Genomic DNA, 19,104 nt, shown 5'->3' with positions numbered 1-19,104 from the left:
GTATGTATAATTTCCAGAAATCTTACTGGTCTGTTTCTTTTTAATCGTTGCTGAGTGACAAGGTTATTTAATACTAATCTTACCATCCTTTCAGTGGTTTGCCTTTTCTTTTTCTCACTCCTTTACCATCCCTCACTGCAGCTACGTTGAAGGAGCTGATATCACAGACTATGGTTCGCTGGGCGCAAGAAGATCAGATCCAAGATCCAGAATTAGTCCGCATTATGTTTAACCTTCTTCGACGGCAATATGACAGCATTGGTGAGCTGCTGATGGCGCTGAGGAAGTCCTATACTATAAGTGCTGCTTCTGTGCAAGATACAATCAACTTATTAGCCGCACTTGGTCAAATTCGCTCCCTTCTCAGTGTCAGAATGGGAAAAGAAGAAGAATTGCTTATGATTAATGGCCTAGGGTATGCAATGAACATCCCTTTCTTTTAAAGCCTTAAATGCAATTTTAAGACTAGAAATAATTCTTTACTTGCTGATCCTTGGTTATAGTAGAACGCTATTATTTGGGCTGAGTTATATTTGGTGAATAAACTCTATTTTGGTTGTTTTGGGCTCTTTGGCTGTGTTCTGAAGGTTGCTCTTCCTAACGTTTCGCCAGTCTCTGTGGCCAGCATCTGGAGTAACACTCTGTGCTCTGGTGCAGTTTGTTTGGGAGTTGAGTATTTAGCAACTCCCAAACAAACTGCACCAGAGCACAGAGTGCTACTCCTGTCCTCTGAAGATACCGGCCACAGAGACTGGTGAAATGTTAGGAAGAACAACCTTCGGAACAGGGCCAAAGAGCCCGAAAAACCCAGAATAACCATTAGATCCCGGCGTGAAAGCCTTCATGAATACAAACTCTATTTTCTTTTAGCAGCTGTTGAGCACATAAATAGACTTTCCACAAAGTCAGCCTATTGGTCCATGTTGATTGATATTATTTGCTCTGTCTTTTGCAAAGGTCTCATCCGGTCTTGCTCTTCACTTATAATGTTTTTCTATAGAACATTGAGAAGGTGTTACATTGACATGGGAACATCCAAAGGTCTGAGGGGTCACATATGTCAAGCCCTAGAGCTTGAAAGGCCATAGTCATTTCTGCTCTCAGCTGCTTTGTGTTATTTTAAAATGGGGGCTCAGAAAGCTTCCTTACATCTTTTAATGGGCCAAAAATATTTATTTAATTAAAAATATGAGTAGTGGAACCCATATTGCACCACCACCACCCTTAAAGGGCACAAGGTGATTTAAAAAAAAAATCTTCATTTTCCCCATTTTTAAAGGATTCTGGAATCTGAGGGAGATGAGGGCAATGTTTGGACCCCTGGAGGCTGTTTGCAGCCTGGAGATTTCATGTCATCCATCCCTGTCTTATGTGGACATTTTCTGTGCAGAGCATGTGGATTGCCACTGGGCTATGGGCTAAATTAGGCACATGTTAGAATTGGAATATAAGTATCCTTACCTGTATAATTGGTCTAGAATTATGACATCCAAAAATGCATTTCATGGTATTCCCTTTGTTATATTTCTTTTTTTTCCTCATCCCACTTAGAGAAATAATGAACAACAAAGTATTTTATCAGCATCCTAACCTAATGAGAGTCCTTGGCATGCATGAGACAGTTATGGAAGTAATGGTAAATGTTCTTGGAGGAGACAAATCTCAGGTAATTTCCCAAGTATTTATTCTTCTGCAGTGACCCATTTATAGCTAGAAGAAATTATACGTGAAACAGTATGGTGGTTTAAATATGGGCAGGATATAATGTGGCCTATCTGGTCTATTCACTATGACTGTTGCTTCAGGCAAGGAGGACTATCAAGATCAAGCATGTAAATGAAGTTGGGAAGTTTTCCAAAAAGACATGACCACGTGTTATTCCTCAATTTTGCCTAATGAAGTCTGGAAAAAGTCTCATGATTTAAAATAGGGAATTCTGGCAATCTTCTCTGTTTTATGCCACTTAGGCTAATAATCAACTCAGTTTCTTTTTGTTTTTCTATCCAAAGAAATAACTCTTTTTTCTTTACGGTATCAATCCATGGGATGCAAAAGATTCTTCTATATGTCCACATTCCAAGAGTATTTATTTTCTTGAACTTATTCCAAACCTCACACATATGTATGTATGTTGTTATAAAGAATTGTAAAATATCATGATTATTTGGTGCAATGTGTTTAAACAGTTTTGCCTTACAGATGGTATTTTGAGAACCTGAAAATTACCATGGTAGTCTTCTGTCTGACACTTGAATGACTTAAGCAGACAAATGTGTATAAGAAATGTTATTAGATGACAGAAGAAAATCACTAATGGTTTTGAGCACTGACCCAGACATGCCTGCCAAGAGACAAATGGCTTAGATGTAACATTCTCGTACTTTTAGTATTCAGCAGAAATTACTAGTTTTCACTTCTCTTAGTACACACATGAAAATGTAGAAATATTTATGAGTTTCTCAACCATGCTAATGGTGTGTGCAAAGTTGTGATTTGGCTGATAGACAGAGGAACCCCAGTAAAAGGCTTTGCACCCTTCCCTTGTAGGAGATATAATAAGTTGAGAAGAAGAAAGGGAACTGTAGGGGTGAAACATGGCTATAGGAATACTACCGGTGGTGAAGAGAGTTGCTCATACCAGTGCACAAGTATAGTACAGTGGATGTTCAGTCAATGAGAGAGTGGCACTAGCATTATTATGGAAATTTGCTTAATCATTTTGAGTAATTTGAATAGTGGTTGACAAAAAGAAGAGAACAATAGTTTTAATGCATGTCTTTCGTACTTGCTGCACTCTGCATTTTTTGCACTTGCTCAGCTCTTGTATCAGCAAACTGGCTAGCCTTCATTATATTTTCATAAGCACAACTGTTTATGCCTTAATTTTTATCTTAATTTTTCTTGTAATGTTAGTTTGGCAATAGCCAGTTGAAAATTGCACACCTCTTAAATGTCGAGAGGACTAATTAATTTAATGCAGTACCTAAAATGGCTTGTTGTTGATTTATTTTTAATTGATGTGAACAATAATATTCATTGAAGTAAAATGGCTACTGTACAGATGGATGCTTGTTTGAGATGCTTTTCAGGAAAAAAAATTCCATGGAACCTCCAAGCTGTTCATAAAAGGCATCTTTGGTGTAGTTATTTTCTGTAACTGTTCCACTGAGCTGGATTATAACATGTATTGTTTACAGGGTTGTTCTATTCATGTTTTCATTAGAATTCTTCCACATATTCACAATTTTTGCAGGGTTCTTTTCTTCCCTGTCTTCTTTGAAAAAAACTGCCCTATTTTTTCCCAATATACTTACTTGATATTACAGCTCTTCACTCTGAGAACAGTCTAATTTGCCCTGAGTATGGGTGTTAAATTCTTGTTATGGAAGTTTCTATTATGTTCAAGACAGACTGTATAAATACTCTGTAGAGGATACACAAACTTGTCCCACATCAAAAACAATTTAATCTTCAGTATCAAACAGTTTTTCCCTGTTGTGCTTTGCACAGTTTATGAACAATTATTGTGGCACCTTTTCTGTTCATAAAACTAAGCAGCCCTCTCTCTCTCACACACACACACACACACAAAAGACAGGCTGATAACTGAGAAAGATACAAGCAAGCCATCCAGTTCTTCTACTTTTTATTAGTATACGCAAAAGTGCAGTTGTTAATATAATTACGAATTTTGCATATCTAGAGAAATACATAAAAATTGAGATATTTCTTCCCATTAAGAAAGTTTGGGAAGTTATATTTCTTTTATTAGCTTTAACAAGGTAAAATGTATCAAGGGCTGTGTCAAGATCATGCCAAGACAGAGGGGCCGCAGTATCCACCTAGCCACACTACCCTGTCTTTCCTAATGTGCTGATTGTAGGGCCAAGAATCCTCCTGTCCAGTACCCTCACAACACCTTAGTCCTTTCTGACTAAGTAGTGTGCTTCCAGGGAGTTACCAAAAAATCCACAGGGTTAAGCACTTTAATTCTTACACTAACTCTGAAAGGTAAGAATATAAAAAATATCTACAGGTTCTCGATAGAAGGTTGAGACTAGGCCTGGTTTTAGTATCACCAACTGTCTTCCTCAAATTATCAAATCATTGTTAGTTAAAGATCGGGGGGGGGGGGGAATAAGCAAGCAAAAGGTTTGAGGCAGGAACAATGAAAGAAAAGAAAGAAAGAAAGTTAGCTAACTTAAGCTAATATATCTTGGCATTGCTTCAACACATTTCCAGAGCATAGGCGGAGTGCAAGTCATACAGCAGGGCAACAAATGAACATAGCATTCTCCTGAAAGATAACTAGGCTAAAGTAAGCAACTTTTCTTCCCAGACTTTCGTGAAGAAAAGAGTAACTTAATAAAATAATAAATAATAAAATAATAAAACTAATCGTAATAATAACTTCTCCCTACTCCCCAACTCAGCTGAAACCATTCTGGTAATTAGACCTGTACCAAGGAACCAGAGCAAACTGGCCTTGAAATTTCCTCTCTCCCAAAATGAGGTGCAGGTGGGTGCTACTGTGGGCACTTTCTCCCTTTTCTTCCAGTCCTCTAGTCCTAAGCACAAATTGCAAGGCCTAATTTTCTAGAAGAGCAACAGAAACCATGAGCCCTTGTTTCCTCATGCTCCAGAGCCTCATGGTACAGTGATTGAACTGCAGTAGTGCAGTCAAGACTCTGCTCATGACCTGAGTTCGATCCCAATGAGCTCAGGTAGCCGGCTTGAGGTTGGCTGAGTCTTCCATCCTTCTTGGGTAGGCAAAATGAGTACCCAGCTCACGAGGGGCAGGGCAATGTGTAGCCTGCATAATGAAGTCGTAAATTACCCAGAGAATGCTTTAAGCACTATAGGGTGATATATAAAGCACATTTTGCTTTGTTTCTCAATCTCTTAGTGGGCTATTATCAACTTTGATGCATAAATCAACAGCAGGGGATAAAACATGGAATGCTTTTTCAAAAAACCCTTTCCTATAAATCATAAACAGATGAGGATGAAAGATTTCAAGTGATTGATTTTAGCATAATTAAAACAACAACAACAGATAGCACAAAAACAAGATAGCATATGTTGAAATAGAAACAATTTCCTGTAACCCTGTACTTCCTGAAGATTTGCTCTGGAGTGCTGAAGATGCCTCTGGAATGGTGTTGGAAATGATGCTAAAGAATTCTGGTAGGAGGAAAATGGGCGTAAATCACCTACTCCATACACATGAATGCACACACCAGTGGAGCCTTTGCGGAAGGACAACTCAGGATCCATGCACCCATCACTCTCATGGAGTTCTACAATGAGTTTCTCCATTGTTGTCAAGGGAAAATGTATCTGTGCAGTAGATTCTGTCAGTTGCATATAATAAATCATGAGGGACTTAACCAGAATTAGTAACTTCTGCCATCTAACAACCTTTTCTTCTCTCACAGATTGCTTTCCCCAAAATGGTTGCAAGTTGTTGTCGGTTCTTGTGCTATTTCTGTCGAATCAGTCGCCAGAACCAAAAAGCCATGTTTGAGCATCTCAGCTACTTGCTTGAAAATAGCAGTGTGGGACTTGGTATGTTCTATAATTTTAATAATAATTTACCTACACTTGCCATATCACAGGTCTGGTTTATAATTAGGAACTTGACAAATTTTCACTAAATATCTTGTTCTCTGTGCTTCTTCCCAATTTTGTCAATGTGGAGAAATCTTCACGAGACTTTGACTGACCAAGGAGAATTTCCCTATCTCTCTGCAAGGAGGCTTTTGTTCATTTCCCTTTTTTGTTTCCTGAAGTTGAAATCCTGTGCAGGAATGACCAAATTCCACACAGGAAGTGACAATTCCTGCACAGAGGTTTGCCATTTCCCCACAGAGTAAACATTAATAATTCCTGCACATGTCCAGAAATACTCCCTGAGATTTTCTGGACATCAGTGGCTTTAAAGGGCAAGGAGAGGTCCTTCCGTAAAATCTTTTCCAGGTGGTGAAGACCAGAAGGGATTGTGAAGAGCTCCAGAAGGATTTCTCCAAAGTGGGAGAATGGACAGGAAAATGGCAAATGCGTTTCAGTAGAAGAAAATGTAAAGTAATGCACATTGGGGCAAAAAAAAAAATCAAAACTTTATCAGCTGATGGATTCAGAGCCCTCTGTGACGGATCACGAAAGAGATCTTGGTGTGCTGGTGGACAGCTCAATGAAAGTGTCAGCCCAGTGTGCCAAGATTTCTTTACCGAGTGTGGTGTTAGTCTGTGGAACTCCTTGCCACAGGATGTGGTGATGGCATCTGGCCTAGATGCCTTTAAAAGGGAATTGGACAGATTCCTGGAGGAAAAGTCAATTGCTGGTTAGAAGCCACGATGGGGATGTACAATCTTCAGGATTAAAAGGAAGGTACCTCCAAATGCCAGATGCAGAGGAGGGGTATCAGGAGACAGTTATCTAGTTGTCTCGTGTCCTCCCAGAGGCATCTGCTAGGGCCACTGTGAGATCCAGGAAGCTGGAGTAAATCGGCCCTTGGCCTGGTCCAGCAGGGCTCTTCTTATGTTCGTATGTTTCAGCAAGTTTCTCTCCTGGGTGATGTGGTTACAAGATGATCTCAGGGAGAAAAGAAAAATAGTTTTTTCCCCTGTGCTTCTTGGACAAAATAAGACGCAGCAAGATTCATATCCTTTGTTATTATCCATTATGCTTTGATTTTGTTATGATTTTGATTTGACTTTTATTTGCATTGACAATATTTTTTCTGTTAAATATTGAAAATGTGTAGTTTTATTTAGATTTTATAAGTTGAAGAAAAAAATTAAAATAGTTATTTTTTGCCATTTAAATATATTTAAAAATCTAATAGTGGAGTTCTCTGCATGTTTTTTTGTAAACCACTGTGGTATTTTCAAAAGAAACTCAGTGTAAAATGGATACATAAACAAACTCCCAACTGAATTTTATAAAGTGACAAACCATTTGCCATTTAAAGTGGCATACCTTTTGTACAGATGCAAAGAATACAATGTGACTCTAGGATCAATAAGTAAGAATGAGTCAAAGAAGAAAAGGTTTTGGAATCTGCTCTATAAACTGAGACATCGGCCAAAATCTTGTTGTGTGAATTACTTAGCATTAAGACTGATGAAATCATCAGCAACAATAATTTTTCAGAAACGGAACATTTCGAATAACTTCACACTCCAAATGTAACTTCTCTCAGCCCCCTCCTTTCAGTTCTCATGAGAATCTCTGCTAGTGAGCCATTAGGAGTGGAATGCCTATGGCTCTGTGTGGTAAGTCCTGGAACAAAGCAAAACAAATCTTTCTCAGGTAGATAAACCGCCCAGAGTGGTCGACCAGACCAAATGGGCGGGATACAAATCAAATCAAATCAAATCAAATCAAATCAAATCAAATCAAATCAAATCAAATCAAATCAAATAAATAAATAAATAAATAAATAAATAAATAAATAAATAAATAAATGCCACCTGGAGCACCCTGGAGAAGTATGACATAATTCAGCGGTCACCAGCCTTTTTCCAACCGCGGACTGGTTGGGAGGGTGCAGGCTCTGTGCGCGGACCGGTTGGGGGGCGGGGACATCCCTACACTCACATGTGGGCGTGTCACGCTTGTGGGGGGGCATGTCACGCTTGTGCGCATGCGCACAAGCGTGACAAGTCCCTGGCGCGTGTATGACACGCTTACCTCTTGGGCGATCCTGAATTTGAAGGGCGCATCCTGGAAGAGCCTTGCTGCTCACCCCCACATAGAGGATCGGAAGTGCCGGGCTTACTCGGTCTGGCTTCATCCCCCACCAGCGGGGCAACATTTCTTGGGAGGAAGCGAAGTCGTCGCCCTCCGCTCCGGCTCCAGCCTGCGCCTACCTTGGCCCCAAGATGTGGCCCTTGTGGTTCCTAGAGCAGGAACAGCCCCACCTTGACTCTTCCTCCCCCCCTCCGCCTCCAGTGGGCAGGCATTTTTATTTTTTGCTGCAGAGGGAGTGAAAAGCGACCACCAAAGCGGGGAGGGGATGGGGGCCGAGGGCTGGGAGATCCCAACAAGCCCGGTTTTAAAGAGACTGCAGCTTTCTTCCCTTTCTTCCGTGCCGTGGTTGCAGGGTGAGTGCCTTTAAACCTGCTCCCTGCCTGCTGAAGTGGAGGGTTGTGGCTGCACGCTAAGGTCCCCCTTCTCTACATGTGGGTTGCTGAACCCGAGGAACGAAAGAAGGCAGAAAGCAGAAAAAAGCTGCTGTCTCTTTAAAACCGGTCTTGTTGGAGCCTCCCAGCCCTCTGCCCTCCCCCCCTCCCCGCTTTGGTGGCCGCTTTTCGGTCTCTGTATGAGTAAAAGGGCTTCCTCTGCAGCGAAGACATTCAGCCAGCCCCTGGAATTTATGGCAGTTATCAGGCTGTTCGCTTGTTTTGCAAAACCTGCTTGATCCCAGGGGCTGGCAGGGCCGGGGGGCATGGGGTGGGAGCAGCATCTGCTGCTGTTAGCCGGGTAGGTCATGTTAGAAAGAGCCACCGCTTCCTTCATGCGAGCTGCCCGAATTTGGGCGTGCGCGCACGCACGGACACACACACACACATACATACGCTGCTCTAGCAACCACATGGGCTGCATCTCGGGGCCAAGATAGGCGCGTCCCCCGTCCCTGCCCGAGGGGCTGCGTGCCATCTGTCGGCAAGGGAAGCAGGGCTCCGGCGGCACGGGAAACTTCCTCTGCTAGAGAAGGAGGAGGCGAGGGCAGCCGAGCAAGGCCACCATAAGGAAGGGCGGGAGCCAGGCCCCAATGGGAGGTCCTGGAAGGCAAACTGCACTGGGGGGCGGCAGCAGGAAACCGCTCTCCCGAAACCTCAGAAGTTCCAGGAATGAGCAGCAGTGCGGCTAGGCCTGGCCCACTTTTCCTGCCTGGGAAGAGTTGGCCGGGCAGGAAGCAGGATCGCGCGCGCACATGGTCCTGCCCAGCCGCTAGCCCTGGGTGGGGCAGTGCCGATCCCGGTGGTCGGCTGTCAGCGGTTCTTGGGTGAGCTGCCCCGGGACGGCTTCCACGCAGGAAAGGGGCACTTGCAAGGGGTGCGGGGGGATGGTGGGGGGGCGGAGATCCGAGTCCGCGGCCCAGTTCTGGCATGCCCACGGACCGGCACCAGGCCGCGGACCGGGGGTTGGGGACCCCTGACATAATTCATCTGATTCTCTCACAAGGGAGTCCGCCCATGTCTTATTTGATCTTCCTCTTCTGGTGCCTTCTACATTTCCTAGTATTATTGTCTTTCCCAGAGAATCCTGTCATCTCATTATGTATTCAAAGTAGTACAGCCTCAGTTTCAACATTTTTGTCTCCAGAAATAGTTCAGGGTGGATTTAATATAGGACCTACTAGTTTGTCTTTCTGCATATCTGCTGTCCAGCACTTCAAACAAATCAATTTTTCCTGTCAGCTTGCATACCCATACATAGTGATCAGAAACAGAAGAGTGGATAAACTTTTGCAGTTCCTTCATTGCTGCACTTCCTAGTCTCATTCTAAAATCATCAGCCTTAATGACGCTTAATTTACAGCCACAGAATCTGAGTCATGCTATGCTGAAGTACAGAATTCTAAAATGTACAAAACGTATTTGAGTTTTGTCCAAAGTGTAATGTAACTGCTGCCCTCTGCTGTATAAGTAAAACATCACTGAAGTATTATTTTAACTGGAAGACATTGTAATGTCTTTTTTTTTCAAGCCTCGCCTTCTATGAGGGGTTCCACTCCACTAGATGTAGCAGCTGCATCTGTAATGGACAATAACGAGCTTGCACTTGCACTGGAGGAGCCAGACCTGGAAAAAGTAATTATTTACAGTCTTTATTTTCTCTCTTTCTCTCTTGTACTTTCAATTATATTTTCTTCCATTTAACAAGGCTTAGTTTTCACTAAAGAAATTATTACTCTTTATTGTTTTACCACAGCCTACTCACTCTGAACCTGTGCAAAAAGAAACAGTGATGGTTTGTTTAAATGTGTTCATGGATATAAGTTTGTGAAATACATGTGGGGAAAGGGCAAACTTGGAATAATTTTTAAAAATAATAAGTAGTAATGAAACATCACTTATGTTAAAAAAGAGAGGTTAGATTATTGATCTTTACATTATTTTTGAAATGTTAAATGCTCTTATTTCCACCAAAAATACAAGTTACAAGTAAATGTCATTTGGGTGTGCTGCTCTCAAGCTCTGTGAAAGTGACGTTGGTGGCTCTCAGGAGTGGGTTAAGCCCAGCTGTATTTGACCAGGTCAAGTGCTGATGCATATTTGGAGTGCCATTTAGTGAGTACTTCAGACTCCCACAAGCCTGCTTCTGCTGATCACCATTTTTAAAGAGAGAAAAACGTTTGTGTGAACTCAGTTTCTTAATCCTCACACAGCATTGTCAGTAATATCAGAACTGATTTTTCTGGCAACAGAAAATCAGTACAGTACATGTGTTTTCTGAGGAGAAAGGTAGACACTAAAAATAATTCATTATTGGAAGAAGAAAATCATCTCTAACTAATGAGAATCTGTCACTTAGAGGAGTGGGTCTGCTTTGGTGATTGTTCAGGATTTAATACGTGAGATTACTCTGAAGTCTGATTTTGCAAATCCGAAAGGCTGCCTCAGTCACCTCTCTTCAACACTAAAGTGCTTTTTGCTGTGACTATGAGCTATCTATAACATCTACTTCTGCTCTGAATTTTTAATCTGAGGTCTTCCTGGCAGTAAGTACTTCTGTGTTTATGAACTGAGACTGTTTCGTTCTGCAGATAAATCCTTTCTTCTGGTTGGGTTATCACCAGTTGTCAGTTATGCCACTGCCTGTTTAATTAAATCTATTTGTTTCATATTTTTGTAACTTCTCTAAGTTTCCAATATATTGCTTAGTGTTTTTGATTTCTTGGGACCAACACTACAGTAGATGATACCAGCATTTGTATTGTACAGGTTGTGACCTACTTGGCTGGTTGTGGCCTTCAGAGTTGCGCAATGCTATTAGCAGCAGGCTATCCTGATACTGGTTGGAATCCAATAGAGGGCGAACGATATCTTTCCTTCTTACGGTTTGCTGTTTTTGTTAATGGTAAGTTTAAATACTGAATTGAAAAACAGGAATCTGCAACCCTTCTGTGATCGAATCTTGATCACAGACTTAATTCTCAGAAAGTGTATGTTCACAAAAATATTCCTTCCTTTCACAAAAAAAAAGATTGAGAATAGTTTCTAAAGTTCTGAAGAGAACTGCAGTTATATATACAGTATAGCAAAGACCAGTATGAGACTTTAAGGACTAAGAAGATTCTTAGCTGAAATACTGTTTGTATAAGTTTTGTAGTAGAATGCTGAAGATATCATCAGATATCATCACAGGGCAAACTTTTCTTTTCCTTTTTTGGAATCTGAGGCTGCAGTCACACCAGCAAAATGTTTCTGAGTTACTCCTCATGAGTTTTGATCCTTTTTTGGGGGAGGGGGGTATAACGACTCTTATTTACTTCATTCAGTTCCTAAGAAGCTGTAATAAAGTAATTAGAGAAGCACAAGTAGGGATTTGATAAACAAACAAAGCAATCCCCTCTCTCTGCTGTCCGTCAGCCCAAATACAAACAGTTAGGAGCTTTACTCTTGTCTGTTTCAAAAAGCCCACTTGATTTTAAATAACACAACACAGACATATAAGATTTTAATTGGTTGGGCTGAATCATCAATTAATTAGGTAGCGTAAATTCAGTACTCAAAATGCATTCGGTTTGGTCAGGAAAGAACATAATTTTAAACTGTCAAATAGACAGAAGTATTTATTAAAGAATTAAATCAACATAACTCTAATATAATATAAATAGATATTTGTACAATTTTTTTACTCTAAGCAGTTTCCCTCCCCTTCATTGCATTTCTCTAGAAAAATACTTAAACACATTCTCTAAATAAAAAAAATTATTATCTCACGTCCTTGAATACAGCTGGTAAAGCACAGAAGTTTTTTAGTTGTAGGGATATTTCAGCAACGACTATAAAATCAATCATGTAAATGTTTCTTCAGTCCATCATAAATCTCCATCTTGTCTTCTTCCTCTCAGCAGCAAAAACGAACTCTCCTCTTGCTGTTTTTTAAACTGTCTTTTTATCTAGGGAAACTCCCACTCCCTTCGGCCAGCTATATTTTTTTTTCCCAGTTACCAGATAAGCAATGTGCAGAAAAAACTAGGTGAAAGTTCTTGCTGCCTAACTTAATTCCTCACACGCCCCCCGAAATTACACAGAAATTCAGATTAGTCTACTTATCTAATTTATAGTAATTTGATACAAGGAATTAAGAAAATATAAAACATGTTATATATCAAAACTCTACTACAAAAGTATATATGAAATAATGAAACACTACATTCTATGAAATTACATCAGATATCTAAGTCAACGCTCAGTGTTGCATGAGTTTTCTTCTTCATACATTCTAGAAAGACTATCTGCTACTATATTCAATTTTCCTGGAATATGTTGGATATTAAAATCAAAATCTTGTAATGCCAAACTCCATCTTAACAATTTTTGGTTATGAGATTTCATACTTTGTAACCACACTAAAGCTCGGTGATCGGTTTGAAGCGTGAATTTGCGCCCCCATAAATACGGTCTCAAAAGATTCAATGCCCAAAAAACTGAAAGTGCCTCTTTTTCAGGAATAGCATAGTGTTTCTCGCGTTCCAGAAGTTTTCTAGAGAAATAGGATATCGGATAAAGGTTTCCATCTTCTCCTTGTTGTAATAAAACAGCTCCTAGACCTAATTCAGATGCATCAGTTTGTAATACGAAAGGTTTGTTGAAATCAGGAGATTTCAAAATAGGCGCATCAACAATTTTAGCTTTTAAGGCATCAAAAGCCTTTTGACATTCAGGAGTCCATTTTACTTTGACAGGTTCTCTTTTTCTAGTTAGCTCTGTCAAAGGTGCTGCCAAATTACTAAAATCCGGAATAAACTTTCTGTAGTAGCCAATTAGACCTAGAAACGAGCGTACTTGTTTCTTAGTTTTAGGAATAGGCCAATCATTGATAGCTTGAACTTTTGCTTGTATAGTTTGAATTTCTCCTTGCCCAATCAAATGTCCTAAATACATGACTTTTCCCTGCATCCATTGACATTTACTGGCTTTTACTGTCAGTCCTGCTTGTTGAAGTCTGGACAAAACAGTTTCAATGTGTGCCAAATGAGATTCAAAATCATTACTAAAAATCGCAACATCGTCAAGATAAGCATTAGCATAAGGTAAACCTTGCAAAAGTTTATCAATCATCCTTTGAAATGAAGCACCTGCATTTTTCAAACCAAATGGCATTCTGCGGAACCGGAAAGTTCCCACATGTGTGATGAAAGCGGTCTTATCTCGTGATTCTTCTGCCATATCTAATTGCCAATAAGCATTCTTTAGGTCAAGGATACTTATAAATTTAGCCTTAGCAAGGTGTTCAATCAAATCATCCATTCTAGGCAAAGGGTAAGGATCCGATTTGGTAACACTGTTCAACTTCCTATAATCAACACAAAATCTCACTTCTTCTTGAATTTCACCTGTAGCAGTCTTTTTAGGGACTAGTACCACAGGTGAAGTCCAAGTAGGGCTGATTGCCTCTTCAATAACTCCTAGAGATAACATCTTTTGAATCTCTTGCTCAATTTGTTTAGCATGATTACCAATTGCTCTGTATGGGCTCGACCGTATAGGTTGAGCATCACTATCTGTAGTGATTTCATGACTGACTAAATTTGTGTAACCTGGTTTGTCTGAGAACACATCTTGATGTCGTTCTAGGACCTGGTACAACTGATCCTTCTGATCTTGATTACCTGTTAAGATAATATTATCAGACCAATCACCCGCATCTTGCAATTCTGACAACATATCAATTGGTTCATTGGAAGAATGGAAATACTCAGCATGATATTGAAAAACCATTGCAGATCTATCTTTGTAACGTTTCAGTCTATTAACATGGTAAAGAACAGGTTTCTTTTTAGAATCCAGCATTTTAACAAGATAATTAACATCTCCAAATCTTTGAACAATTTCTCCTGGACCTTCCCAGACCACTTCTAACTTAGAAGGTCTGAGCGGGTTCAGTACTAACACCAAATCACCCACTGCAAATTCTCTGTCTCGGGATTTCTTGTCATGATAGTATTTCTGTTCAGCTTGAGCGTTCATCAAGTTGTCTCTAGCTAACTTTTGAACAGCTAAAAGTTTCTCTTGAAGTTGTCGGACGAATTCTGCAACTGGTGCTGAACTAGATTTGACCGCACCTTCCCATTCGGATTTCAGGATATCCAAAGGTCCTTGAAGATTTCTTCCAAATACCAACTCGCTCGGGGAAAATCCACCTAGTGAAGAATGAGCGGAACTTCTATAGGCAAATAAAGCAAAAGGCAAGAGTTCGTCCCAAATGTTCCCATACTCTTGGGTCATCGTCTTGATCATACGAAGTAAAGTCTGTTGACCTCTTTCCACCATTCCGTGTGATTGAGGATGATGAGAAGTACTGAAGCTAAGGGTGATACCACTTATTTCGCAGATTTTCTTCATGAGTTCACTAGTGAAAGCTCCTGCTTGATCGCAAATGATTTTGGATGGAACACCAATACGTGAGCATAAGTCCACGATGATTCTAGCTATGGTGGTAGCTGACAAGTTGCTGATTGCATAAGCTTCAATCCATCTGCTTGCAGAACAAATGAAAGTGATGATGTACTTCTTCTTGGTCTTAGTAGGGATGAATGGTCCTAACACATCCATTTGTAGATACTTGAACACTTGGTCGGGTATCTCCATAACTTGCACTTCAGCCTTGGTTTGGTCTGTTTGGTGTCCTACTCTTTGGCAAACATCACAGGAACCAACATATTCCTTTACGGCTTTGGAAAGACCAGGCCAGTAAAAATGTTGAGAAATTCTCTTGAGTGTCTTTCTCATACCTTGGTGTCCACTGGAAGGATGATCGTGTGCCATTTCAAGAATTCTCAGTCTATAATCTGAGGGCACTACTAACTGTCGCACGGGTTGAGCTGCCATAAAATCCTTGGGATAGTACTCACGGTATAACAGTCCATTTTCTCCCCATAGAAAGTATGCTGACTGTTGGACAGGCTGTTGAGCGTATTCGTTTGCACGGGTTCTTAAAGATGCTAAAGAGGGATCATTAAATTGCTTTTGTCTAAAGACCTCCGATCCTTTAGGAACGATTTCTTCTATTTCGGCCTCAATTGTAGTTGAGTCATCAGATTCGGTCTCAAAGAGCTGTTGCGGTGTAGACTCTTCTCCTTGAATATCATCAGGAGTAGGCTCTTCCTCTGGAATATCATCTGGAAATACTTGATCTTGTTCATATTCTGAATCTTGTTCCTCATCTGGCTCATAACTTTGATCTGGCTCCTCCTCTTCTGGTTCTAAGTCTAGTTCTTCTATTGGTTCAACTTCTCGCATCTTCTTGCTCTGGGATCGGGTAACTACTTGAATTACAGGTGGACCTTGGCTTTGTATTTCGTCCAACACAGCGAGATCATTGCCTAGAAGAAAGTCAGGTTTCCCCTCATGGGTCAAAATATGTTTTACTCCAGTCCAGGACTTGTATGTAATTTTCAGATACGCGACAGGAATATGTTTTAGCTCATCTCCTTCGCTTGCATAGGTTCTTATGGGGCATCTCAAGTTATACAAGACCAAAGCTGGATCAAGAAACTGACGGCTTATTGAAGAAAGTTCAGCTCCAGAATCTCTGAAAGCACATAAAGCTACATCTCCGGATGGTGTATGCAAAAAAACAGTCTCGGTGAACTTCCTTATAGTCCAGTTCCTTTGGTAATCTGGTATTATGGTGTCAGGATCTAAAATAGAGTATTTTTGTCCATCAGCAGTTTCTCCGATGTAGTCTGAGGTTACAGAATCCATTCGTAAGTTCAAAACACGAGGTACACCATAATTAATTTTGGCTTGAGCCCCATTAGCTTGAGTTGAGGTTCTAGTTGCTCTTCCACCCTCTTGACTATGTGAATGTCGAATGCTTGACTGGAAGGGTACTGATGATGTAGTACTGTGAATATGGTCTTGAACAGTTCCTATTGACTCTATACTCGTATAAGCCATCTTAGGAGCACTAGGTCTGCCTTTGGGTTGTACTGGAGCAGATGTTCTTCTCCCAGGCTCTTTCTCCTGTTTAACCGGAATGTTTAACTTCGGACAGTCTCTTCTCAAATGAGAACCACCACACTCGAAACATTTGAGAGGTGGTCTTGTCTGTCCCGGAGCTATACTCTTACGTGTATCTTCTGTCCTTCGTCTGGGATCTTGCTCAAAAGACTCTCTAGTTTGAAATGAACTCTGTTTCCTGGGGAACGCTGGTGCAGTCTTCGGCCTAACCGTCGGGTCAGGTCGTTTGAAGGAAAGTAACTCATCGGTTCTTAAGGCCAATTCTTGCAGATCCTTGAACCTCTTCTGCATCAAGACACTTCTGATCTCTGCAGGTACTAAAGAAAGAAAATGTTCTTGGTACATCAGTGTTCTCATGTCTTGGAAAGTACTGGCGCCTACTGAGTCTAGCCATTGATCCCCAAGTTTTTCTAACCTATCAGCCATTGCAGAGTAGCACTCATTAGGTTGTTTTTTCAGTTTCCTGAAATTTTGTCTCAAAATTTCTGGAGTGTATCCAAATTTTCGTTTGATATATTCACGAAAAATCTCCCACTCGACGTCCTCATTAGGTACAGTTGCCACAATCTCAGCAAGAAGTCCACTACATTGTGTACGAATCAAAGGTATGTACCATTTCTGAGGGATCTTCAAATCTTGGCAAACTTTCTCATACAAAGATAGGAATGATAAAACGTCCATACCCTCGTGATAAAAAGGTAGGTTATTTCTGTTCACACTGGCAATCGATTTGTCATATTCCTCTTTTCGCTTCCTTTCCTTTTCCATTTGCTGGAGTTTTGCTTCTCTGTACTGTTTGGACAACCTTAACTCCAATTCTCTGATTCTCTTCTCTTGATTTTGGTTAGCAATAAAACTAGCAAACATCTTGGATAGTTTGTCAATTGGGTCTAATTCTTCATCCAGTTGGGATGCTGCTGCTGCTGCTGCTGCTGCTTCTTCATCATCTAACCTTACTTCTTCTCCTCTTTGGTCTTCAATAGCTTGATCTTCTTGAACTCCAGCCATCATCTCACTTAGTTGCAACCGTCTGCTTACTGGAGATAGATGAGCTGCACTTTCTGTATCAGCTTCGTAAGAATCTGAAATGTCATGCTGCAATAATGTCTGAAGACCACCAGGTGTCACTTCGACATCTCCTCGGAGCAATGTACCCCGTAGACCACGAGATGTCGCCCTTCTCCTTCTCTCTGATGCCAAAAAAGATGCAAAACTGTCCATGTGCTTTAAAAATGAAATTAGCACATAGGGAAAGAAAAAAAAATCACTGCAGAAATGCTTGTGAAGTTCAAGGAATTCACTCAGAGAAAAATGTACATTTAATAAGCCAATTTAACTTTAAAAACGTTCTTTCCTACCAAACTCCTGCATGGCTAATGTTTTTATCAAAGAAAACCCATTAGCTTTTCACTTACTCACACAGCTCTGCTTTAAGCAGACACTGCTTTTAATGCCATAAATCAAATATATAGTAGGCTAACGTCTTACTTTTACGATCGTTGCCTAGCTATAAATCTTCAAACTGTTGCCAGCAAAAATAAACAAAGCACGTGTTTGATCCCACCGCTGCCACCATATAACGACTCTTATTTACTTCATTCAGTTCCTAAGAAGCTGTAATAAAGTAATTAGAGAAGCACAAGTAGGGATTTGATAAACAAACAAAGCAATCCCCTCTCTCTGCTGTCCGTCAGCCCAAATACAAACAGTTAGGAGCTTTACTCTTGTCTGTTTCAAAAAGCCCACTTGATTTTAAATAACACAACACAGACATATAAGATTTTAATTGGTTGGGCTGAATCATCAATTAATTAGGTAGCGTAAATTCAGTACTCAAAATGCATTCGGTTTGGTCAGGAAAGAACATAATTTTAAACTGTCAAATAGACAGAAGTATTTATTAAAGAATTAAATCAACATAACTCTAATATAATATAAATAGATATTTGTACAATTTTTTTACTCTAAGCAGTTTCCCTCCCCTTCATTGCATTTCTCTAGAAAAATACTTAAACACATTCTCTAAATAAAAAAAAATTATTATCTCACGTCCTTGAATACAGCTGGTAAAGCACAGAAGTTTTTTAGTTGTAGGGATATTTCAGCAACGACTATAAAATCAATCATGTAAATGTTTCTTCAGTCCATCATAAATCTCCATCTTGTCTTCTTCCTCTCAGCAGCAAAAACGAACTCTCCTCTTGCTGTTTTTTAAACTGTCTTTTTATCTAGGGAAACTCCCACTCCCTTCGGCCAGCTATATTTTTTTTTTCCCAGTTACCAGATAAGCAATGTGCAGAAAAAACTAGGTGAAAGTTCTTGCTGCCTAACTTAATTCCTCACAGGGGGTTTAGATGACACACAGCCATTACCAATTCTTTTATCTCCCTTCTGTGCCATCTCTGCATCAAATGCAGCCTGCTGGGAGGCTACTACTATACTTGTTCCATGTTTCAACTTACAGTACAACAAACATTCCATTGATTGTGTACTATAAAACCAATTCATTTCCTTTATATCTGATGTGTGATACCACCACCACCACCACTGGCTTTCGTTCAACATCCTTAATTGTTTAGAAAATAATTTTCAAACAGGAATGTCATTGCACTGGTATGCTTCTATCAAAAGGGCTGTTTGTTCTCCACATTGAGGGTAACACAGCATGGAAACAGTAAAAAAAAATGCCCCAGATCAGCACATGGGCATCTTGCCGACACACCAATAAAGTTTTTAGAAAGAAGGGGAAGGATGGCAGAGAAATTCACAAAAAGAGGAAGGGATATGCCCTTCTGCAGAGGCATAGATGAACATACTGCATCTAATTCAACTAAAAAACATATGAACCACTATCACAGGATATATGTCATGTGACCACAATGCATACCTCTACAAGAAG

The 19,104-nt window shown here is 40.3% G+C and overlaps 1 protein-coding gene across 1 annotated transcript in view; it reads left to right on the top strand.

Annotated features, from left to right (window-relative positions):
• The window catches only part of RYR3 (ryanodine receptor 3), a 420,504-nt gene that overhangs the window by 208,597 nt on the left and 192,803 nt on the right, over positions 1-19,104 (top strand). Inside the window, exons 39-43 of the mRNA XM_078391770.1 lie at positions 142-415; positions 1,552-1,666; positions 5,439-5,568; positions 9,718-9,821; positions 10,956-11,091. Coding sequence (XP_078247896.1) covers positions 142-415; positions 1,552-1,666; positions 5,439-5,568; positions 9,718-9,821; positions 10,956-11,091 — 759 coding nt within the window. The remainder of the gene's footprint in view (positions 1-141; positions 416-1,551; positions 1,667-5,438; positions 5,569-9,717; positions 9,822-10,955; positions 11,092-19,104) is intronic.

The sequence above is a fragment of the Pogona vitticeps genome, chromosome 1 (genome assembly GCF_051106095.1).
Source record: "Pogona vitticeps strain Pit_001003342236 chromosome 1, PviZW2.1, whole genome shotgun sequence".
Lineage (NCBI taxonomy): Eukaryota > Metazoa > Chordata > Lepidosauria > Squamata > Agamidae > Pogona > Pogona vitticeps.
The sequence above is the reverse complement of the archived record's forward strand: the minus strand, read 5'-3'. Positions and strand labels throughout refer to the sequence as shown.